The sequence below is a fragment of the Rattus norvegicus genome, chromosome 4 (assembly GCF_021556685.1).
Source record: "Rattus norvegicus strain SHRSP/BbbUtx chromosome 4, alternate assembly SHRSP_T2T, whole genome shotgun sequence".
NCBI classification, from domain to species: domain Eukaryota; kingdom Metazoa; phylum Chordata; class Mammalia; order Rodentia; family Muridae; genus Rattus; species Rattus norvegicus.
In genome coordinates, this window is record NC_141537.1 from 177,987,974 (window position 1) to 178,013,939 (window position 25,966).

General features: G+C 47.5%; 1 protein-coding gene across 4 annotated transcripts in view; it reads right to left on the reverse strand.

Annotated features, from left to right (window-relative positions):
* Window positions 1-24,858, reverse strand: part of St8sia1 (ST8 alpha-N-acetyl-neuraminide alpha-2,8-sialyltransferase 1) — a 137,622-nt gene extending 112,764 nt beyond the window's left edge. For 3 of the 4 annotated variants that reach the window (XR_015685312.1, XM_087656089.1, XM_087656088.1), the window contains exon 1: window positions 24,245-24,858. Coding sequence is in view for 2 of the 4 variants with exons in the window: in XM_087656088.1 (XP_087512214.1) it covers window positions 24,245-24,477 (233 nt within the window). In the remaining 2 variants the exon portion in view is untranslated. 4 annotated transcript variants of the gene reach the window in all.
* Window positions 24,859-25,966: the final 1,108 nt, after the last annotated feature.

The following is a 25,966-nucleotide window of genomic DNA, read 5'->3' on the forward strand; positions in this document are numbered from 1 at the left end:
AGAGTTGAAGTAGTCACGGTGTCTCTTCACAGCATGAACCCACACTAAGAAAACTTTAGATTTTATCTCCTAGGCAGGATTTAGTGAAGATAGTGCTGTTTTTTTTCTGATGTTACTGAGACGTGTGTGGGGTTTAAACCACAATCGGTGGCTGGGAAGAGAGCTTGGCTTGTACAGTGCCGGTGTAGAAAGGAAAAGGAGCAGAGCCAGAACCATAGAAGGAGGAGGCGCTCACTGGTGATCCTGGTGCTGGGAAGATGGAGCCTCACTGGCTGGCTCACCTTCCCTACCTGGCTAACTCCACATGCATACACATGAACATGTATGTATATGTGCATATACACATACATGTGCATAACTGGGCATACACATACACAGGTAGCGATATGCATGTACACACACATACATGTGCATATTCATGCACACACAGGTACAGGTATACATGTATATACACACATACATGTGCACACTCATGCACATACATAGGTACAGACATGCATGCATACTCATGCACACATGGGTTCATGCATATGTACAGACAAAGAAAGCTCAGGATAAGTACATATACCTCTATGAACTCCAGAGTCTTATTTCAAAGGTGAAGAGTTATTACTAAAATGTCCCCCTTCTCCCCTTAATAAATACATACAGCAAATGTCCCATCCAGACTCTATTTCCTAGGTCACTTTTGGACAGCATACTGTCACAGCGGGATCCTAGCAATGGGACCCTAGTGATAAAACAAAAAGCCACTAAGTGAATGACATCTTTTCATGGACTGTCAATTAGGTTTGTTACAACACTCTATTCTGTGATCACCTGGTAGTTTTTTAAAGAATTATGAATATTTAGTTATCAAATACTACACTATCACATCTCCATTTACCCAGGACTCTCACTCACAATCTGCAAGGAAGCCTGGCTGCTGTCGCACTTGGCAGAGGAACAATGGCCTCTTTGTGTGGGAGCTCATGCACAGAACTGAAGCCCCATAGTTGTCAAAAGGATGTGTTTATCAGAGCAGCATCAATGTTGTGAGGAACGGACTATGATTTTTTTTCCATTGCTGTTGCTTTTGTTGGTAAATATAAATTAGGCATTGCTGGATTAACCAAAAGGCAAATTATATTTGCATTTAAAGTGTCACCCAAGAAGGGTCGTTAGGGTGCAGGGGATGGAACGGAAGGCCTGGAGCGTGCTAGCTAGGCAAGCCCTTCACCATTGAGCTACAAGTCCAGGTCCACTTTTCAACGCTGAAATCTTCTAAAAAGTTTTCACCAGGGCAATCAATTAACTCAGTAAACATGTTAATTATTTGAGAGCATTGGCCCAATCCTTTGGCCAGTAAGAATGAGAATTTGCAAATGAACTACTACTGATGAATTTAGGCATAAGAACAATTCACCTATTTTCGTGATAGGTTCTTTTGCCTCTGTGTAGTTTGAATGTGAAATGTCACCCCTCTTCCCCCCTCGCCCCACCCCAGAGCAGGTGTTTGACCACTTTCTTTCCAGTGTGGGGGGAGGGGGTAGTGTTTTGGAAGGATCTAGAACCTTTAAGAAGAAGTGGGTAGCTAGGGTCAGACCTTTAGGCTTTAAAGCTCTAGAATTGCTTCTGTCAACTTTCTGCCACCCATTCCAGACTTGAATGAGCTTCATACCCCAGTGACCACAGCCTGAATCCCCCTGTTGCCTCATCTCTCTGGCCCTACGATGCCCTATACCCCCAAACCATGATTCAGAAAGCACCCTTCATCTTCTAAGTACCTCATTGGATAATCTCATCACCATAGCACCCAAGAGTATCAAACACAGCCACTCGGGCATTACACAGACCTCTGCTGTACTTTGGTCCTTCTGTCTGTGCATCTTGACCAGCTAGCACCAGATTCCTTTCACAATAACATGTCACTCCTGAAATAGCAGCGTGTCTTAACCTTGAAACAACAGGATATCGTATCCGGCAGGCAGTTGTGAAATCAAACAGGAGGCCTTCCACAAATCCCAAAGAGGAATAAACAATGTCTAGTTCAAACCAATTCTGACAGAACATGAAAGAGTGGAGAAACGGTTTAAGCCTAGGATCAGACAAGGGATAGCACAGACTAAAATGGACAAGATAGACAAAATGGTGAGACTCTAGTCTCTCTGTCTCTGTGTGTGCATGTGTGAGTGTGTGTGTGCATGTGTGAGTGTGTGTGCATGTGTGAGTGTGTGTGTGCATGTGTGAGTGTGTGTGCATGTATGAGTTTGTGTGTGCATGTGTGTGTGCATGTGTGAGTATTTGTGAGTGTCTGTGTGTGGCATGTGAGTGTGTGCATGAGAGTGTGTGTGTGTCTATGTGTGTGAATCTGTGAGTGTGTGTGTGCATGTGTGAGTGTGTGTGCATGTGTGAGTGTGTATGCATGTGAGTGTGTGCATGAGAGTGTGTGTGTGTCTATGTGTGTGCTTGTGCATGTGAGTGTGTGTGCATGTATGAGTTTGTGTGTGCATGTGTGTGTGCATGTGTGAGTATTTGTGAGTGTCTGTGTGTGTGCATGTGAGTGTGTGCATGAGAGTGTGTGTGTCTATGTGTGTGCATGTGTGAGTGTGTGTGTGCATGTGTGAGTGTGTGTGCATGTGTGAGTGTGTGTGTGCATGTGTGAGTGTGTGTGCATGTGTGAGTGTGTGCATGTATGAGTTTGTGTGTGCATGTGTGTGTGCATGTGTGAGTGTGTGTGCATGTGTGAGTGTGTGTGCATGTGTGAGTGTGTGTGCATGTGTGAGTGTGTGTGCATGTGTGAGTATGTGTGTGTGCATGTGAGTGTGTGCATGAGAGTGTGTGTGTGTCTATGTGTGTGCTTGTGCATGTGAGTGTGTGTGTCTGTCTGTCTGTGTGCACACACGTGCATGTCTCCCTCTCTCTCTGTATTCCTGTATCTGCTTTCTGCCTTTGCTTCAGTAAACCATCTTCACAGAAACTATCTCCCTGTGTGTGCATTCGTGTCACTGTTTTCTCCTCAGCCAACACGCAGGAGCAAAGAAAACCCCCTAACATTGATATCTACTCAGCACACAAATGTTGAGACTTCCGTTTTGTATATATCTGCCCCTCAAAAGAAAAGGTCCACAAAAACCATTCGGGCTGTATTTACCCCTCATGCGTGTCTGTGTGTAAGTGGGAGTCTGTGTGTGCTGTGGAATAAGGTGTGTTATTTAGAATAAGCACTTTTCAATCCTTACAGACATGAGCCGACCGTACACTGCCTGCTATGTGATCAGGGGACTTCAGGTCTACCCTGCAACACCTTCGTAAAAGCCCAATGTGGCCGTGCCACTTGTTATCCCAGAGATGGCCGGAGATGACAGGTAGACCCCTGGATGCAGCGTCCAGCAAGCAAGGTCTAGTCTGTGAGCTTCTGGCTCAGTGCATACCCATGTTTCAAAAAGACAAAGGCGGATAGCCTCTGACAAACAACACCCAGGCTGATCTCTAACTCCCATGAGCACACAAACACACAGCTATGTGCAACCGCATGCGAAAATGTGTGCGTGCATACACACGCCTGTACACAAAGAACCGAGCTGATTTTTCCTGAGGAGACATACAAGACATGAAAGGAATATCATGAGATCATGCCTGCAACCCACTCAGAGCCCTGCGAGCTCAAGCCCAGCAGACCCAGAAACAGCTGAGATACAACGCAACGGGGAAGAGCTGAGGAGCCATCCAGGAATGTGCCTGGAACAGAGCAGCCTTGCACTCTCTCTCCTCACTGCACACTAATGGATCCTAGGATCCCTGCAGACTGTCAGTCTTCCGGGAGCATTCAGACAGTGGCTTCACAGCCCCAATTCATGTTGACCAAAACCGAGGTCGCCAAACAGGTGGCTAACCCCCTCGACTCGTGAGCTCACGGCAATGGCTGACTTCGCTCGCTGGAGTCTCTACTGAGCAGAGTATGTGAAAACAATTAATGCGTTGCTAATAAAGTGGGTGTCCCGAGACATTAGCAACCCTGCCTGGCAGCTGGAAGAAAAACGTTAAAGGAAAAAGGGGAAATAAGAGTCGGCTTAGTGGGCAGAGGAAAATACAACTCCAGACACAACTAGACCAAGGGTATCTGGATAGTGTCAACTTTTTTGGCTGCTCCCTTTGAGGTAACAGCACTTGAGGCTCCAATCTTATTTAGCATAAGTTTGTCGCGTCTTCTTCTTCTTCTTCTTCTTCTTCTTCTTCTTCTTCTTCTTCTTCTTCTTCTTCTTCTTCTTCTTCTTCCTCCTCCTCCTCCTCCTCCTCCTCTTCCTCTTCCTCTTCCTCTTCTTCTTCTCCTCCTCCTCCTCCCTCCTCCTCCTCCTCCTTCTTCTCTCTCTCTCTCTCTCTCTCTCTCTCTCTCTCTCTCTCTCTCTCCCTCTCTCTCCCTTTGTCTCTCTCTCTCTCTCCCTCCCTCCCTCCCTCCCTCCCACCCTTCCCTTTTCACTTTCTTCCCTCCCTCTCTCTCATCAGACATACTCCAGGCCGGTCTCAAAATTCCTATGTTGCTGAAGACAACCTTGAACTTCTGACCCTCCTCCCGACCCCTCCTCGGTGTTGGGATTATGGGTGTTAGCACCACATGCAGCCCGTTTAGGGCTCAACCCCAGGACTCGGTGGATGCTCAGCCAGCTGGGCTATAGCCCCAGCCCTTCTCCATCTGTTCTGTTAACCTTACAAAGTCATTTCCTCGTGGGGGAGGGGGCAGCTGAGCCTCTTAGCTTTGTCCATTCCATGCTACCCGGTCTGCACTCTAGATTCGGCTCACGCATTAAGAGTGACACTTGATCGTAATGAGTGACTGTCAACTGCATCCATTGCAGAGCTCAGCATGAGGAGTCAATCCGTACATACGGTCTAAGGCCATGAAAGCACCTAGAAGTCCCTTTCTAGTCAACTTCCGTATTAGTGGGTCTTGAATATCCCCCTTAATTAAAACAGCCTCTTGATTAACATACAATTATACACGTTGATGAAGTGTGACATTTCCTCATTTGTAAAGAGTTTTACTACGATTTTAAACTACGTGTGTGAGTTGGTATGTGGATGTGAGTGCAATTGCCTGTGGAGGCCAGAAGGGGGCATCAGGCTCCCTACAGTCTGAGCTACAAGCAGTTGTCAGCTACCAGAGCCAGGCGTTGGGAATAGAACGCCAGTCCTCTCTAAGAGCAGTGTGTGCTCCTAGCCTCTGGTCTGTGTCTCCAGGCTCCACCTGCGTTGATCAAATCGTGATAATTAACATCTCCACCTCTTTACCATTTGTTTTGTGTGAAACGCTTGTCTAGATATTCAGGAAACATCTGATAGGTTACTACGGACCTGCTGCCCCTTCATGTAAGAGAACAGTAGAACTGATTACATTTCTATGATTTATAAGCCATTACCCAACCTCCCTTCTCTCCACAAGGCCCTGGGATGCTATTGCCCATTCAGCTGGACTCTTATATATTGGAGAAGTGGTCGTATTTGTTTTCTGCATCTGACTTATTTGATTTACCAGAATATCCCCTCATTCCATCAACCTTGCTGCAAATGAGCGGACACCATTCTGCTTACAGCTGGATATATTCCAGTGAATATATCCATATTATGCACCATAATCTTGTCCTCCCTTCACCTGCTGATGGGCATCTCGGCCAGCATGAGCTGCAACGGGGAACGACCGCAGCTATTTCTTGGACAGACAGTTGCCATACCTGATGGACATGTAGCCAGACACAGCCGTATAGACATACAATGGGAAAGCCACAGCCAACGGCAGACCCAGCTTTAGCATTCTGAAGCCCCCACTACTGACTGTACCATTTTATATTTTCACCATGCCCTTTTCTGTGTGGCTTCACCGACGCGCTACTTTCTGTCTTAAAAAACAAAAAACAAACAAACAAACAAACAAACAAAACGAACAAAGAACTTCACCTGATACCTCCATTGTGGTTTTGATCAGCATCCCTCCCTGCTGCGTGACAAACTTTTCCTGGTGTTCAGCCTCCAGCAACACTCTTTCATAGGTGTTTGGTCATTTGCATTTCTTCTCGGAAACAACTCTTAACTCCTATCTCTGCCTCCGTGCCTGCCCTGGCAACCTACCACACAGACAGACAAACAGACAGACAGACACACACACACACACAAATCTCACATGTACACACACACCACAGACAACAGAAATACACAAAGAGACAAGAGACAAACAGAAACACACACCAGAGAGAGAGAGAGAGAGAGAGGAGAGGCGCCACATATAGATCCATGGTATCATAAAAATCTATCCATCCATCCCCCAGAGCAGGCAACAAAGAACAAAGAACTTCACCCCAACCCTCTGCTGAGTCCCTTCCTAGCTGCTCAAGATCTGTCACTGACAGAGACCGGAAAATCAGGGCATAGGAAGAGGTTCTCGGTTTGCTCTTCTCAGGTGTGGGTGTGGGTGCTCCCGGGTGCCTGTGCAAGTGCATCAAGGCCTGAAGTCGGGAATCTTCCGACATCACCTCCCTCCTTATGATCTGAGGCTCCTTCTCGGTTGAACACAGAGCTCACAGATACAGCATGTCTGGCTCTCCGTTTTGCTCCGGAGTTTGTGAGGTCCCCTGTTCCAAGCACTGAAATACAGATGGGTTGCCTGGCACATCTCCTTGGCATCTATGTGGGTTCTGCGGGAGAAACTCCATCCTTCATGCTCCCACGGGCAAGCGCTCTAACTGAGAGCCATCTCCCCGGCCTCGTGGACCAAGTTCTTAAGCAGAGACAAGTTTCCTGTCTTCTGCACAGTGTCTGCCTTGCCTCTTGCTTTCCATCCCTCCATAAATATCTGAGCTGTTTTCCTTCCCTCTCTCTGGGGCTCCCTCTCCCAAAATAATGACCTTTCCAGAAGCCGGATCCATTTAATCTCAGCCTCCCCCCGGGGCGCTGTTTCCTGTCAAACTGGCCGCCTAATGGTGGAGAAACACAAGAGGAAAGTATAAGGGGAGACGAGATGGTGGAGAGACAGGGAAGAGAGGACATCAGAGCAGTTAGGGAAGACAACCTCAGGTAGGTCCCAGACCTCGGCACACAGTGACACAGTCCCATGCCTGGACCATGCCTAGAGCCAATCAACCACCTCATGCTTCTCCACGATGGCGGCCGTGGCTGTGAAGTTAGTGGCAGCAGCACGTGCTCTGGGATGAGTCTCAGTGACCAGATTTACAGTATCTAGAAACAGCACGCAGAGAGGATTGAGGAGAGCATAGAAACAAGCAAGCATCCAGAGGCTTTCCCATATCTGTCTGTCTGTCTGTCTGTCTCTCTCTCTCAAATTTATTTATTTATTTTAGGCATATGAGTACACTGTAGCTGTCTTCAGACACACCAGAAGAGGGCATCAGATCCCATTACAGATGGTTGTGAGCCACCATGTGGTTCTGGGAATTGAACTCAGGACCTCTGGAAGAGCAGTCAGTGCTCTTAACTGCTGAGTCATCTCTCCAGCCCTGTTTTTGTGTTTGTATTTGTTGGGGGGGAGGGGAAGGGGGAGGCGAGGGGAGGGGGAGGGGGGAGAGGAAGTCAATTTTCATCACAGGTTTCCAGTACTGACATCAGGTTCTCAAGCTTTTGTGACAAGCCATTTGACTCACTGAGCCATGTTGCTGGCCCCACATCCTCTCTATTGAGGCCGCATGGGACAATGTTCAGAGAGTGAGCTGGGAGCAGAGAACCCTAAATCTGAACCTTCACTCAGCCCTTCACTGCCTCTGAAACCTTTACTCTCTTCCTTAAGGGAGCCATTGACTCGGGGTCACAGAGCTAGCAGCCGATGTGTGTTGAGAGCCAAGTAAGGAGAGAGAGAGAGAGTAGAGAAATTCAGCATGAAAACCGCAGGAAAAAAAACACCAAATTCATACTCACTAAAGAAAAAGGGAAGCATGAGAAATAGGTGTGAGAAAAGAAACTATCACCATTTACAAACCGCATGAATATATCAGTATATTTATAGCAAACTGGAAGGGAGGGACAAGCCAGGGAACTTTTACTTATGAGATTTTTAATGAGAGAGCTGGGTGTTCGTAACCATCAGTACTTTTCTTGTGTCCAAACAATAACCTCTTCGACACCACAGGGCAAAAACGGGATGCTCTGTAGTGAGGTAACCGAAGAATGAATGGCACGAAATACCCTTAAAGTTATCAATAGAACTACGGCAATCTATGGGAAACAAGCCTGAATATCTAGGGAAGTAAAATCAGCATTGAATGTTAATGAAATATATCTTACACTCGGGCAGGAAGTCTCAATTTTGTAGTAAGAACACATAAATTACTGGAGCTCAAATAAGACATGTCAGTGAAGTTGAAAAACTATCTCAATTGCACCTACGAGAAAATTATGACAAGCAATAGTAACCGGTTCCCTATCTGTATTAAAATAGATAGGGTGGCGTGTGCCTTTGAGCCCAGCAGTTGGGAGGCAGAGGCAGGCAGATTTCTGTGACTTAGAGACCAGCCTTCTCTACACAGCGACTTCCAGGCCCAGTCATTACCCCAAATAATCAGTCTCAACAAAAGTTGTAAAACTTCGCTGTAAGGCCACAGCGGCTGATCAAAACTGACTATTGGAAGAAACCTGAGGAAGAAAAGTTGCACTTTTAAATAAGACTCACACATAGAGAGGGTCGTCAAGTACGGTAGGCCTGACATTTCACAGCACTGGGAGGGGGTGCACTTTGGGTTTGGGCTTATTCTAGTGGTGGCACCAAATTGAAAAGTGGTGTCGTTGGGGATTTGGCTCAGTGGTAGAGCGCTTGCCTAGGAAGCGCAAGGCCCTGGGTTCGGTCCCCAGCTCCAAAAAAAATAAAAAATAAATAAAAAAAAAATAAGAAAAGTGGTGTCAGGTCACCAGCTCATAAAAATACCGGATGAAAATGTCTTGGGCCATGTACACCAGGACACGAAGGTTTAAAGGTCTGGAGACATGGGTCAGCAGTTAAAAGCACGTGACGCCCTTGCAGAGGACCTGAGTTTCGTTCTCAGAACCCGTGTCAGCCAGGTCACACCTGCTCATATCTCCAGTTCCAGGTAATCTGATGCCTGTGGCTTCTGTGGACATCCGCACTCATGGGCTCATGCCCACACATAGATACACGATTTAAAAATAATAAAAGTAAACCATTCATAGATAGTCATAACGTTTTAAAATGATGACATCAGTTTTCTGATGATTTCTAAAGTCTTTATAGAAAAAAATATTAACGTAAATACAAGAACGGTCAAAGACCAAACACTAGGAAAACACCCACCATGGATTTGCTCTATAAAATGCACGCGGGGTGGGTACTAACGAGGGTGGTGTTGATGGGAGAGGAAAGAACACGGCCAAATGACTGGCTATGCACTTTGATGTCCGATAATTTAATGCACAATAAACTCAATAAAACAATAGTAACTGTTTAGCAACTGATGTTTGAGGTGTGTTACAATTGCCCACCATCTTAAAATTCATGTTCTCCCTGCTCTGGGCTCAGGAGTATCTCTGCTGAACAGTTCTAACCCATATTATCTCGTGACACTGCAGTCAGGCTCTCAGCTGGGGCTGCAGTCTGCAGAAACAAGGGACACCCTTCTCGGCTCCTATCCAGGGCTGCTGCTGGCCTCGATTCCTCCCTGGCCATTGACCAGACCTTGGTCTCCTACTGCACAGGCTTCTCCCCAGGCTGCCCACAGTGGGGCAATAATCCAACAGAGAGAAAGAGGCCATCCAAATGAAGCCATAGGCTGCTCTTAACCCAGTCTCGGAGGGAACAGTGCCCCATCATCTCTGCAGTACTCGGTTCTATTTTAGAATCGAGTCACTAAATGCAGCCCACACTCAAAATGAGAGAAGACAACACAGGGCATGAGGACCAGAGAGGAGAGGGATGCTGGGGAACTGAGAGTTCTCCTGGAGGCTGTGCATCAGTGTACAGAATAAATGATTGATACACGATAGGTCATAGACAGGCAGGCAGACAGACAGACAGACAGACAGACAGACAGACAGGCAGGCAGGTAGGCAGGCAGGCAGATCGATAGACAGGCAGGCAGACAGACAGGCAGGTAGACAGATAGACAAACAGGCAGACAGGCAGACAGACAGGAAGGTAGACAGATAGACAAACAGGCAGGCAGACAGACAGGCAGGCAGGTAGACAGGCAGGCAGGCAGACAGAAAGGTAGACATATAAACAGGCAGACAGAAGACAGTTGATAAACATGAGAGCTGATAAACAATAGTTGACAGATGATAAATTACACATGATAAATGATAGATAAACCTATGATTAATCGATTATGAACAGAAGACAAATGATAGGTCAGTGATAGATAACTAGATAAAGGATAGGAAAGAGATAAGTGGGTGCTAGATAGAATGGATGCACACTAGATAAACAGTGACAGACAACAGATGCTAGACACAGAAAGAAAACTGATAGATGGCTGGGTAAACGCTGACAGATAAATAGATGCTCGGTAGATGATGAGTAGATAATCGAGTGGATGCGAGATCGAGTGATGGTAGCTAGACTGGCGGATGATAAGCATAGCTGTGGCTGACACAGACACACAGACACTCATCTCAGGAATAGGATTCTACATCCCTGCCTGCTTAAAATAGCTCTCACTCGTGCCAGTAGTCCCAACAAAAACTGTGCCTTTCACCTCAAGTCTCCTAGCTAGGAACCACCCGGAAGGCTACGCTTGGAAAGCTACTGTTACTGATCGGTAGGGATGAGATCCAGGAGGCTTCTAAACTGCCTAGCACCCTTCTGGAAAGCTTTAGTTTTATAACAAAAATACATGGTTTCATTTTACAGCATCTCTAAGATACCTTTCCGAGCAACGCCAAACATCACAGACATTTAGAGTCAGGCTCCAGAGCCCAAAGAAAGTTCCCTGGGGCTTTCCACAGCCAAGCAGAATGGCAGAAGCTACATTTTCACACAGCAAAGAACCTATCTGCTGGGTTGTCCCACTTTGGTTTCTTACAGGAAGACAGGCTTCAGCTTCCTGACCACAGCTCAGTTAATAAGTGTCTTTCCACGGCACGTGTCTCACCCATCCCAAAAGGAGGAAGGAAGGAGGCCAGCACAGAGGCAGTGAGGGGCAAATGAACTCTTTACTACGTTTCAACCAGAGACATCAGACAGATACAGACAGAGGAGGGAGGGCCCCTGCCTGTCCTGGTGCAGTCTCAGGGCCTCGGTTTTAGAGAAAGTGAAAGGGGTAGATGGGTGGTAACTCTCATTCCCAGACTGCAGCTTTGCTACCTAGGATTCATCCCCTCAGCAAAATGTGCAGTAGCTGGTGTGGTGGCTCTCGCCTGGAATCCCAGAGCTTGGGTAGGCTGGAGTTGAAAGGATTGCCACAAAGTTCTGAGTCAACCTGGGCTACATAGTGAGCAGCAGACCAGACTAGGCTTCAAAGTGAGATCCTATCTCAAAAGAAAAAAAAATAGAAATAATGAGATTGCAGTGGAGAGATTACCAGACTTCGACTGAAATCCTCCGTGTGAAGACTAAACACTGGAAAATGGGAGATAGGGGGCCTGGAGAAAGGCCATTTACCAACAGGAAAATAGCTAAGTGCCTTCACTTTCTTGGGCTTCAATCTCTCCACCAATACACCAGGATGATGTCATCTACAGGACCACCAGGATGATGTCATCCCACAGGACCACCAGGATGATGTCATCCCACAGGACCACCAGGATGATGTCATCCCACAGGACCACCAGGATGATGTCATCCTACAGGACCACCAGGATGATGTCATCCCACAGGACCACCAGGATGATGTCATCCTACAGGACCACCAGGATGATGTCATCCTACAGGACCACCAGGATGATATCATCTTATAGGACCACCAGGATGATGTCATCCCACAGGACCACCAGGATGATATCATCCTACAGGACCACCAGGATGATGTCATCCCACAGGACCACCAGGATGATGTCATCCCACAGGCCCACCAGGATGATGTCATCCCACAGGACCACCAGGATGATGTCATCCTACAGGACCACCAGGATGATATCATCCTACAGGACCACCAGGATGATGTCATCCCACAGGATGATGTCATCCCACAGGACCACCAGGATGGTGTCAGCACTCATCCAGAACTTATCAGACATAACAACACTGAGCATTCCTTGAATGCTGGTCACTATCATCAAAGGTTCATCTTGGGCAAAGAGTATAGCTTTTTCTCTGTAAACGAGGGTCAGTAACACGTTCCTCACTTAGTGCTTTGAGACTGTTCAATGCAACATAGAATGCATAAAACAGAATTAACACATAGGGAAACCACAAAATAAAGAACTGTATTACTAGAAATATCACTGTCTGTAAAACTAAGCTTAAAATCTGGGGTTAGCTCAACAGACACATTGCGCAGACAGCATGTACTGTGGTGCTCACACGTAATTGGGGCTCGGTAAATGTTAATTAAATCTGAACTTAATTTCCCATATTGCATCTCTATTTTAAAAGTTTTTGGACTGTGTACAAGTGATAAATCTTGGAGCCTGATACACAAGGAACAATCTCACAGCATCTTTCCTGGGTCTTTCATTTTGTTGCGGGCTTTTACAGTGGGGTTTCATGCTGGAGATGCATCAATTGAGTTACAGGTTTACATGACCAGGTCCCCAAGAGGGCCACTATGGAAACTAACCAGCAGGCCAGCCCTGTCTCCTCATGCAGTTAGCACAGACAACATGCTGAGGAGTGTAGATTCCCTAGGAATGTAGATTCTTCCCTTCCCTGAAGAGGAGTAGACATAAGAAAACAGATCTGGGAGCTGGCCGGAAAGGCATCCTTCCCCCGTTTGTTGGTAGACATGGCCTACTCCTGAGCTCCCTGGGCTAGGAGAAGAAGCAAAAAAAAAAAAAAAAAAAAAGAGCTGGCAGTAGGAGATGCACAAGGCAAGACAGCATGGTACAGTCACAGAGAGAAGAGAAGAGGAGAGAGGGAGGAGAGAGAAGGAGAGAAGGAGAGAAGGAGCACGGTATTGTTCGCTTGGTGGTAGAGTGTTTGCTCTGTGTATGAGGCTCTGCATCAGGATGACTGGGTTTGAGGATACAACCTGTTATTCACAGGGTAACTGTATCTATTCACAGGGTAACTGTATCAAAGTAGGAGGCCGCTTCCTCTTCTCTGAGTGCCCCACAGAATCCACCCTGTGGCTTTTCAAGTTAAGGAAACTATCATGGTTAGAGACTAGCTTCCTCTCAGCAGAGAAGCAGGCCTTCCGGCACCCGGTGGATTCACAGAGGAGAAAACTGGGAAGGCAGACTGGGGCAGCAATGGAGTCATTATGTTCTTACATCATGGCTACCACATCTCCAGAGGCAGAGGGGAAATGAGGAGGAGATGGGAAGCTCCAAACCAATCATCGTAAACATCAAGGGAGTCTACAGCAGGGAGCAGCAGGCTCTACCCCCCAGATCAATACTCTGTTCTTGGGCTGTGAAGAAAGCCCAGTCAGAAATGAAAGAGATGCTACAGCCAACAAGAGGTGGAGCAGTGGCAAGCTAAGGCTATGCCCCTGGTCTGGAAAGGAAAGCAAAAGCCTCTTGTGGGTAGTATACAGTAGGATTCCACTAAGGACACTAGTTGTGAGTAGGGGTGGACTGGTCCTTGGCCAGGGTTCAAATCAACTCAGAGACTCATCAAAACAGCTAAGTAGGGTGGTCGGCGGGGTGTGGCAGGATGCTGGAGATGGCTGTGTGTTGTAACAGTTTCCTCAGGGATTGAAACATTCCATCTTAAGGAAAGCTCCTTGAAGGCAAAGTAAGCCACTCAAAATAGCTTCAGGAAGTTCCTAAAACTGACCACATTCACTCAACACCAGATTAAGCAATAAAAGCTGTGAGTTCTTCGTAAAGGGGAAGCCAAACTGCAAAGACTGAGGCTAAACCAGTTGCCTGGAAGAAACCAAAACCACATGGGCTACCTACTAGAGGCTTAGACCAGAGTCTGCAGGCTGGCCTGTGTGTTCCAAGTTCCAAGCTTTTGTGACCTGTCACCCATGCTGGGGTGGGCTTTGCGGATGCAGCTGACTTTGAGTAATTTCCTCTTCTGTAAATAACCCCTCACCCACATTCTTATAAGTAACCCCAGTAAATCTCATGACTCACCAAGTTGGACTTTGGTAGCCTGCATGCTTTGATCTGCCGTGACCTTCCTTTCTAGGCTGGATAGCCATGGGATATGTCTCCCCTTGGAAGTTCTGTCACACAATACAGCAGAGCCATTATTAAGAAATAAAAGCCAGACATGGAGGTGCACACCTGTCCAAACTGGGCATCCCCCATCATGGCTCCCAGGGTCTTACTGCCGAGCACTGCCATGTTTACTCCAAGTGACTGGGCTAGAGCAGCAATAGTTTAGCCTACGAGTGCTCCCACCCAAGCCAGCCTGTACCTCAGGCTGTATTATATGTAGCTTCCCCTATAGACTAACATCTGCTCCTGTTTTAAAGTGTTTTTCCACCAACGTTTCACATACTGCTCAGGACAGAAAGAGTCGGTAGATAGTCCTAGACCTTCCACCTGTCCGTCATGGCACAGGCCTAGATGGAATAAACTAGCAGGATTTGGGCGCTCTCTGCACGATACCAAATACACCAGAAATTCTGAAAGTGACGCTGAATGCGAGCTTATTTTTTTCCTACTTAAAAAAAGCAAAAACAAAAAACAAAACAAACAAACAAAACAGGCGGAAGGCTGCAGATGTATCCCAGTTGGTAGAGTGCTTGCCTAGCATGTACTAGACCCTGATGGCACCCCAAAAACCACACGCACCAAATGCGGGCATGCAAGTCTGGGATCTGAGCTCTCAGGGAGTTAGAGGCAGGAGAATCGGGAGTTCAAAGTCACCCTTGACATCACAGGAAGTTCATTTGAGACCATCCTGGGCCACACCATACCCTGTCTCCAAAATAAAAGAAAAGGGGTGGAAATCAAGTCAGATGTGGTGGCCCAGCACCCAGACGACAGAAGCTGGGGTTGAGTCCCCAGGCTAGCCTGGATTGCATAGTAGGTCTGCATCAAAAACAAACAACACAGTCGTGGGACTGGAGGAGGATGCTGGCTTCAGCTGACCTGCTGTGACTTCATATGCTCCGTGAGGGCAGCGATGAGCAACTGTAACCTTGTGGCTGAACATGAGGCATCATGACAAGCAGTGTCTGGCACCGGGAGGCCCTGAGTATGTAGCTGTTCCTGAAGTAACGGATGGGGGTTTGCTGGGTCATCAATGAAGCTCCACCTCACAAGAACCCAGACAGCTGTCTGCCGGCTTCCAAGGCCGTCCTGTTTCAATCCGCCCAACAAATACTTGTTAGACATTTAGTGAGACCGGGGTTTGCAGGGTGAGACAGGTAACATAATAGCTCTGAACACTGGCCCCCAAACACCACAGGGGACAGCGTGGCTAGCCATTTCACAGGACAATGACAGAGGAGGCCAATGGCCTCTTGCTCTGTACCATACAACCATGAAAAGCTGATCAGACTAAAGGTAATTCTGGGGCTTTGGTCCCCTGGCAACCCAGCCTCACCTCCTGCAGATCCTCTCCACCTTCTAACACTAGCAAAGTAACTCCCGAAACCGACACCGCTGCTGCTGTTCACAATGTTTCAATTTTGACCCAGCTGCTCTTCTCTTGCCTTGACATCTCCACGTCAACTTGAAGTAAGGTGGCCTTTCTTTTTATTCTACAATGTAATTTAATTCTTTAAGACCCAGAAAAAAACAAACACATGTTGGAGGTGGATTGATAAGACACGGTTATTCTCCTGTTATAGACCCAGTGCTAATTCTCCTCTGTACTGGAAAGGAGAGGGTAATGGGGAGAGATAGCCACATGTGCCAGTGCCCCCAAATAAAGGTCCTCACAGGGAGGGGCCGGTGTCAGGGTCAGATCCAGTGCACAGAAGCTCTCTTAGCCTCTCCCACCTCCTGAAAAGGGGATTTCATCTGTCTACGAGCCATTGTGTGCCTGGGACTTATGCAACCACCCTCTGCTGTTTTCAAAGATGGAAAAACCCAAAGTGCCCTTGGCCAGAGTCAAAGACATTCTTCGAGCAGCCAACCATCTGAGGCAGTTCGGGAGCTGATGGTAGGGACCATGCTACCACGATGTTAACTCTTACCCAGCTGTGGTGGCTCACCCCAGGAACCCCAGCACTTGGGAGGTTGAAGGGGAAGACTGTGGTGAGTTTGAAGTCTACCGAGCGAGAACCTGTGACACAAATAAGCAAACAGAAAAAGAATGCTAACTGGAGAGGCTTCTCCAGAAGAGAGTCTGTAATGGGTGCTTAAGATGAAGGCATTTTAAACACACGCCAGGATGCCTGAAAACACCGGATAGGAGGGCCTGCTAGATGCCACTTACTTTACAAATAAACAATGCTAACACTGTTTCCAAAGCAGACCTCTTTTTGCTTTTTGGACTTTTTTGTTTTGTTTTGTTTTTTGTCTTTGGATCCCAGGCAGCCAGTTCTGATGACTTTGAACTCTCTCATTTTCCCGCCTCCATCTCCCAAGAACTAGGATGGCCATGTGTCAACATGTCCAGTTAATTCAGCACTGAGATTTCAACCCAGACTTCACACATGCCAGGTAAGCACTCTACCAACTGAACCATGTCTTCTGCCACAAATCTTTAAGGGACTTTAAGGGACTTTTTACTTTGCTGTAAATATAGCAACTCACCAAACAGAGAGCAAAACGTTTTTAAAGGGTCGGTATACAGCCTGGCCAGCAGCATGAATTGTCTTTTATGAAAGCTAGCTGTTCTGCATGGTAACTTGTCGAAAACAACAACCAAATACTCATAATAAATGTTAGTTTTCCAAAATGAAAGTCATAAAGCCATATCATCACAGTTTGGAAAGTATCCCTGATAGGACAAGATGCCGGCGAGCATGATTTGGGGTAAATAAGGAAGACACAAAGCTAGGTCTACAAACCAGGGGCAACTGAGTAAGGAGACACTGCAAACCATGCGCTCACACTGAGTACCTCACGCAGAATTAAGCAGGTTTTTTTCCTTTTTACTGAATTATAAATTGTTTTACATCCAATGTGCATCGTCTCCAAAAATCAGATAAGACACTGTGAAATGCTTAAATAAATGTCAGGAACATGAAGTCATTTATGTATTGCTCATGTCAAGTCACTGAAGTGGGTGCTGCACTCCAGTCACCTGTTCTCTGCACAGCCACATGGAATGAGGGGGCCTCAGCTGGTGAGCAGAGAGAGCCATGCACCTCCGCACCCCAGCACCCCAGCACCTCTGCACCTCTGCACCCCAGCACCTCCGCACCTCTGCACCCCAGCACCCCTGCACCCAGCCCTGTGGTCTGGGCAGGTTTTTCTCTCGGTGACGCAATTAGAAGATGGCTCTCCAGACAGAGAAATCAATCAACTCCTTCAAGATTATTATAATTACCCAAAGCTGCCAGACTATATCCCTTGGGGTACTACACTAGTAAATTCATTTTTTTTATTTAAAATGTTGTTGTTGTTGTTGTTGGAAAGAGATATTTAGACGGGGTCTCCAGTTTACAGCAGTCCTCCAGAGTTCTGAGCTTATACAGGTGAGTACTGAGAGGCGGGATTCAGTTACTAGATTTCAGATTTTATAGTCACAGACCCCATTTTGATTCCTTGAATCCTCCTACATTGGCCCATAGAAAGCATTCTGAGAGGAGGCGTGGCTGATGACATATATATGTGTGTGTGTGTATGTGTGTATTATATGTATATGTATGTATATCATGTGTATGTGTATATATATATATATATCATATTATGTGTACACATATATACTGTATATAGACTTATATAGACTGTATATATGTATACATATATACATATATATATGTATACATTCTGTGTATATGTATATATATAATATATAATATGTATATTAGATCTGCTGTCTTCCTCAGCAGGCCACAGGCTCCAACAGTACCCATATGTGAAAGTGCCCCAGAGGGTCACATTCTATTGTCACATGGTCCTTCACCAAAGGGACAATTGTAGGCACAGGCTATGCCCGATGGCTTTTCTCCTCAGTGCAGATTAATAATTAGAGATTATCCAGCACCTAATCCCCCTCAGTGTTACTGAATAATATCAGTCCAGGAGGACTAAATAAATCGTTTGAAATCCCAGCACCCTGGAGGGAAGTAGTCGTAGGAGAACGAGTAGTTCAAGGCTAGCTTCCACTACACAATGAACAGGAGGCTAGCCTGGGCTACATTAAATCCTGACTAAACAAATAAATCCCCTAAAGTTACAACTTACTAATAAGTAACAGAACAAGGGCCATAAACCGAATCCCCAAGGCCCCAAAGTCAAGGTTCTTCCAAGGTATAACAGCCTCTCCCGCAGTCATCCAGGTGAGAACGGTCCTAGGTCCTTCATCAGCTTCTGACTTAACTGTCATCGTAAATGCACAAAGTCAAACGACAAGGCAAAGGCACAGAGAGGCTAAGTAACTGGCTTATGGTCACACAGCTTCCAACAGAACCAGGTTTGAGGGAAAGTTAGGAAGCCTTTATTTTACTAGAAACTTCCCGATGGCATTAAAAGAGAGGCTATAGAGCGGCCGGAGGCAGCATCGTTCAGAGATAAACCACAGTCTTCAAACGAGCCGCACTCTAGACAGATGCACACAATCATTCAGTTAGCCCAACTAATCCCTAAAATAGCCCTCCGTGCTTTATAAGAAAGTGAACATGGGCTGCATCGCACATTCTACACAAACACTCCGTTCACGACGATCCTGCTTTCTCTCCTCCTCCTCTTTCTTACCTAGTTTATCTTAGCACAGGGTCTTGATGTGGTTGAAAATGACTCTGGAGCCCAAGCAAGCCTTGCCCTTCTTGAAGGTCCTGACTCAGTCTCCCCATTAGCCTCAACCTTACCCACAGGCCATAAAGAAGACAGAGAGGTCTGGGGAAATGGCTCTTGCCTTGCCACGGTGAGGGCCAGAGTCTGAACTCCAAACCTGAATCCCTGGATGCAAGGAAGGGGTACAGTGCCAAGGACCTGCAATCCCTGTTCATCCCATGTGAGATCGGAGGTTGGAGGCAGGGGAATCCCAAGAAGCTTGTGGACCAGAGTGTGCCGTTTGCTATGTTAAATGTTTGCAATGTTTCACTCTGCCACAAAGTGAAAAATGGGGTTGTGCTGATCCAGCTGTACCTGTGAGCTCACATTATGCAAATCAAGATGGACGGATGGTGATGCTAGAGAAAGGAAAGCAAGGTGTGATTACAAGAGACGCATGCTCGCCTGGGTTGCCCACCCTTACCAGAGAGGAGCAGGAGGTTTAAATTAAACAGCTCCTGCCTGAAAAAAATCCAACTCTGCCGTTTCATTCCTGGGTTTCTCTGACTCCCACAGTTTTGTCTGTAAATCAAGTCATTTAAAAAGAATTCTGCTTTACAGAGTTTCTTTAGGGAAGTGCTGAGAACGGGGCCCAGCACATTTTATAGCCAATAAGTCTCAGTGGTAGATTTTTTTCTATGATAATCATTGCTCAGACACTTTCGTTTTTTAAACATTAACGTAACTGTAATGTTTTATTTTGTTTTGCACCTTTGTTTGTTTCTGAGGCAGTGGCCCTGCATGGCCTTGAACTCATGATTCTCATGCTGTCAGAGTCTCCCAAGTTTGGGGACTACATGTCTGTCTGTACCCATATGCAGCGTCTAGGTCGTTTTCTTAACTATCAAAACATATCACACCAACTGGTTCCCAAGATATTGTTTCAAAGTTGGTTTCATAAGCTCTTACCAGGAAAGCCCTTTACGGGGTACCTATGGCACTTTACAGGTACATATCTATGCCATACATTGACAGCTCCACCCTTCTCACAAGATGGTGTGGCAATATCTGAAGCTTTGAGCATCCATGGCTGAAGAGGCAGATAGAGAAGGACTCCCGCTGCCCCATGGGCAACCAGCCTAGCCTACCCGGTAAACTCCAGGTTCAGGGAGAGACCCTGTCTCAACAAAACAAGGTAGATGACGTTTCAGAAATGGCACCTGAGGCTGACCTCTGGCATCTACATGCATGCACACACATGTACACCTGCACCCACACAAATGTATCCTGCATTCCTGTGCATACACACAGAGCCGTTTTGATGAACTAATACATCTTCCAAAATTCCCTGGCGATCCTAACACTGTTAATGTTGGTCCCCATCTCACAAGTAACAAGCCATAAAGGCCGTCAGACTGGACCAGACTTCCCCTGACCTCCAAGCCGCCAGTCTGTCTCCTGAGTCTCCATTGAAGGCTTGAGAAGTTTCCACACAGGAACCACATACTTCTATCCCTCCGCTAAACACAGTCTCCTTCTACCCACGACTCCATTGTATCCTCCTGTGGCACACCCTAATCCCTCTCTGAAAGCTGATTTCCCCTACTTGATGCCCAAGTGGCAAGTTCTGTGGACTTCCCCAGTGCCTGGCTTACGCTTCCAGTGCCATGCCCCTGAACCAAGCAGAGATGTGGCTGGGGTTCCATGCACACTTACGGCACTACGGCCCTTGTGAATTCTCACACATCTTATTTCACAGGCTGGGGAAGGAAGCTCTGAATGTAGCCTGTGTCACCAGTGATCCACAAGTCGGAAGAGTCACAGGCACATTTGGATCATTTCCAGTGTCCTCCTGCCTCAGCCATGACATCTCTCTTGGGTGACTCAACGTCTAGTTGGTTACAACCTCGTGCATTTAGATTTGCTCTTCCTGTAGGAGTCTAGAAAGCCGTTCCGTTTTATCCGTTAATACAAGTTTCCGAAGGGAATTGGAGTTGACAAAGGAGGGGCGGGGACCTGCAAAGATGCCTTGGTGGTTAAGAGCACTTGCTGCTCCTGTACAGGACCCTAGTTCGATTCCTAGCACCCAGCTCACAGCCATCTATAACTCCAGTTCCAGAAGATCCAGGGCCATTTTCTGTCCTCTATGGAGACCAGGCATGCAAGTGGTGCATATGCACACAGGCAAAACAATTATAGTCATAAATTAAAAAAATAAATCAACCCTTTTAAAAAGAAAACACATGGAAGACCCTCACAGAGCTGGACCGATTACAAGATGGTACAAGTTGGTTAGCTTGGCTGCTGTGTCGTGACGGTCACCGTGTCAGTGCTAAGAGTAAAAGCCTTACACGTAAGTCCTGGATAGGGGCTCATTTCTAAAGAACAAATGGATTCGGTAAGGTGCTCATGGAGAGACAAGCATTCCTCTAGCTTGGCGTGCCCCATCATGTGAGCAGTCTGTCTAAAGGAACAGGAGAACAGGGAGCTTCTAGAAAGGAGTTGATAATATACCAGCTTGTGAGAGCGTGGTTAGTTCACAACCATCACAGCTCTGGACTGCTATGCCACTGTCTCCTAGGCTGCTTGGCAGCACTGCCACCAGATGAGTTGACCCATAGGCTCTGGGGCAGGAGAGTAAATCAGAAAAACCCAGCGGGAATCCAAAGAATGAAAGACTATCTGAGACTCTGGGTGGAAAACATAGGGACATCCACTCCTCTGTCAACAGAGCTTTGGAAGGTGCTTCTGACTTGTTTACATATGTCCCCGGCAAGAGGTCAGCTCGTCCACCTTAAATGTCCAGGTCCTGTGGGCCTGAGCCATTTAAGGTGCACAGCAGTCATGCACTCGGTATTGGCTCAGTGACTGACAATACATGCCTGCATGAATATCTCTCCTTATGTACACATCTGTATGATACTATCCCAGGATTCTTCAGCGAGTCTGTAACCATGTCCTCACATAAATACTCATTGCCTATCTGTGTATACATCTTTATGTCTACGAAGATGTTTAAGGCTAGAGTAACAGTCAGGTGCTTGCCAAAGTGGAGAGCCTAGCCCCGCAAAGACCCCTAGCTCGCCTGTCTATCAAAGCCACATACTTCCGCCCACCAATAATAACGTAGATGTCCAAATATGAGGAATTTTATAAATGTTCAGTGCAAAAAGAAAGTGTTTTAGCTTAACAAATATTCAATGTCTCAAGTCTTTCCAAACTCCTTATCTCTGTATATTAATTATCAGTATGATCGAGGAGGGAAGCAGAGATAAATATGTCTAAAACTGTGACAGGTGGATACTCCCAATTCCAACAGGCAGGCTACATGCCATCCCTGAAAAGTTGTACCATGTACAGGAAATCAGAGAAGATAATCACAGATTGACTGCATTCTGGACACACAAAGTATCAGATACTGGCTATCCATATATATATATATATATATATATATATATATATGCAGGAAATATGATTGTCTGTATTTTATATAAGTAAGAAAGCCAAGATTCAAAGAGTTAGGTAACTTCCTGGGGACATTTGCACTGGGGCCGGCTATACCATAGGCATTGGACAAACTCTGGATTGTAATTTGAAGTTTAACTTGTTTTCAATGAAATAAGCGCTTTTTGCAGCTTTGCAGACACTGAGTTTGAGGATGCGTGCTGAAAGGACATGTACTTAACTAAGTCATTCTCTGAACACAGAAACCAAGTTAAAGAGTGAAGCACCCCGCACCCCTCGCCATCCCCTGCCCCAGGGTTAAAGGCAACAAGGAGCAAATGTGTCCCAGAAACCATTTGCCTCGGTTTATCACACCGTGAAGCCTTCTGCTCTTGACAGTGTCCTCTCAAAAGAAACCTATTTTCTAACAGGGCTTCGATATATGTAACAGGCCCTTTCATTGCAAGCCAATGGGAAGTTCTTTACTCATTCATTTCCAGCCATTTCTTGAGCTGAGAAATGCCTTCTCTCTGTAAAGAGCCACTCAGAAGTGCCTCCCATCTGTACAGAGCCACAGGGGTGTGCGTCCCACCTGCCTTAGAGCCCAACAGTCGGGAACGGCTAAGCTGGAAAAGAATTCATCTCTGTGTACTTTTGAGGACAGTGGGATTACTTTTAAAACTAACAATGACAGAGTGAAGAAGGTCTGGCGAGGGAGAAAGAGAAAATTTGAAAGGAAGCATCAGCCGAAAGGAAACATTCCTCTAGATTCTGGAAGAACTGTCCGATCTCTGGCCTTTCCAGAAGTGAGCCTAAGGAGGGAAATTATTTATTTTTAAAGATTTTGCTTTGGACCAAAATAACAGTGGGAAAGTTTACCATTGGCTCTTGCCTGTCTCTCAGCTCCTCCCTCAGACCACCACCAGAAAAGGCCAGCAAGGCAATAACTTGGCACCAGGGCTGAAGATGAGAAGGGGCTGACTGCCTCACAGTCCCAGTCAGAGACCCACCAGTTCCCCCAACATGCGGGCAACACACAAAGAGATTCTTAGCTGTGCTGCATCTAGCCCCCCAACTCCTGCTGCAAACCTGTCTTCTGTTCCTCAAATTAGCAACTTCCCCAAGAGGAGAAACTATCAGCTTGAGAACTCTGCTGTCCCCTTTCAAACCTGGCCTTGAGTTTTGTTTTCTGAGTTCAAGTTCCCTCATGTACACCTCCCACAAACATTCCTTCCGTAGTCTAAGCAAAAAGTAAACAGGCGCTCTGGATCATTAAAATGGTAAAGATTCCAGCACCTGGACTTTGTCATAAATAATGAGTGACCTTGGGCTAGTAACGTGTTCTGCCACAGAATCGGTCAGAAGAGAAATTATGTCATCAAAAAAGTTGTTGAAATGTTAACACAAAAATCGATCAGGTCCAAAGCTTAGTGGGTCATGGTTGCATACTCCAAACTCGCAATGGGCATACTGCGCAAAGCCACGGGAAAGGCCTGGCTAGTTTTCAGGTTTTCGTGACGAGGTTTGCCCATCATTCCTGCACCGTTGATTTATGTTCCAAACTGCCCCCGAACGCCTCTTAACCTACTTCTAACTTACTCCTCCTTAGCACCAAACATCCGCAGAATCTAAGAAATAAATTCTCTGAAAGTAACAGGCTCTAAGTTGTCCTGGGTCTCCCTTCCCACAGAGATGGGTCAATTGAAAACCCAGCGCGGACTAAATAACAAATCTTTGATTTCGCCAAGGTGCTTTGAAACACCTCTTGGCGTGAGGGATGAGGCAGAGACCCTGACTTAAGTCTCTATCTAGGTTGGGCACAGCACAGAGGGCGCAGGACAGAGAAGCCTCACATAGGACTCTGTCCTTTGCACACTAGCAGGAAGGATACTGGTGGCGAGCAGCGGCCAATAGTAGGTACCTGAAGAGCCTGGCTGACGTCTGGTTCCTCCTCCAAGCTGTGCGCTGCGCCAGCACTCCTTGCACGATCTCCTTCTCGTTGGGCAGCCGGTAGACAGGGAAGACATAGAGCCAACAGAGGACCACCACACAGAGGGCACTGGCTCCCACGGGTAGCCGGGTACGCGGGAATTTCCGCGCCAGCATGGCCATGGCCCCTCTGGATGTATGTAGGGCCCGCCCGCAGGGGCTCATCGCAGCCTCGGTGTCCCAGGGTCAGTGGTGGCAGCCTCAGCACAACGCCGGGCAAAGTGGCAGCGGAGAATGCCCCAGTGGCTGGCCCCCCATGCACACACACCTTTGGCTTTCCAGCGCGCACACGCACGACTGGGGAACCCCCACGCCACGGCTTCAGAGGTCAGCTACAAGGATCTTCGCCAATGCAACTTTTACTGGGATGTCTTGCTAGAGGAAGTGGCCTCCGGGCAAATCACGAGCCTTGGTCTCTTTCCCTGCAGACTGTGGGCGCTGAAGGGGTCTGAGAGCAGTGGGGCCGGTTGCTCCCGCCCTTACTGCAGCATCACGGTCGCCCTCGGCTGGGGTCCTGGAAGAGGCGCGGCTGGCTCCTGGACGTCTGACGGGTTGTGTCCCTTCCAGAAAGAGATGCTCCTGCGCCCTGCACCGCCCTTTCCCCGCCTCCTGCGCCGCCGCGGTGCCCGGCACCCCCCAGATGCGCTCTCCGCGCCACACCAAGTCCTTGGAAATTTCCACGGTGGCCCGGGACCGCTAGCCCACCCCCGGCGCCTCAGCCGCGCCCGCCAGGACCCTCGCTCCGCGCCCCTCACAGGCAATCCTAGAACTCTCTCTCATCAGTTCATTCAGCGGTGCACCGCAGCCTTCCGCTGCGCCCTAGACTCCGCAGACACGCGCCCCGGGATTGGTGGAAATCAAGGTCTCCCCCGCCCTCCCCCACCCGCGAAATTGCCTCCCGTGACCTGCTTGGGGCCGCAACGCTAGCCCAGGGTGCAGGCCCCTCGCCGCTGCCCTTGTTCTCTGCAGAGGGAAGCAGACAATAAGAGCGGCAGCCCCTCTGGTGCGTGCATGCACACGCGCATATGTCTATCCCCGAGTATGCACAGATTGAGGACCCGCACCCCTTGTGCCCAGGCTGCTGTCACCCTCGCCTTTCAGCAATTGATTGGTTATAAACGAGCAGCTAGGAGGCTGGCGAATATTTATTCCTTCCTAGGCTCCCTTAATCAGATCAGCCCGTGCTGAGCTACGATTCCATGCACGCACTTTCGTGCACGCGCGCGCGCGCGCGCGCACACACACACACACACACACACACACACTGATGCTAGCGGGCACAAGGGGAGGTGCGTGCACACTGGGATCCACCACCTTGCCTCCACCCTACAGAGAACAGGAACAGAGAGGCATCCTCATACGCATGTGGCCCGCACACCTTGGGGGAGCTAACACCTCCTCTGCCTCTATAGATTAAAAAAAACAAAAAACCAACTCTGCCTCTGTTTCTTCTTAAAAGGCTGCAAAGGCAAGCTTATCACAACCACGACCTTGGAAACGTGCCACCCGCCTGGACCCGCCTAGTGGAGAGTCTCGCTGTAAGCCATTTCTGCTCGCCCCGGCAGAAGGTGGAAAAAGCTCTGGTTCCTCCTAGCGGCTGCCTGCTCTATTTGCTTAAGCATCCTGTGCAAGGACAAAGAAGAAAGTCTGCAGC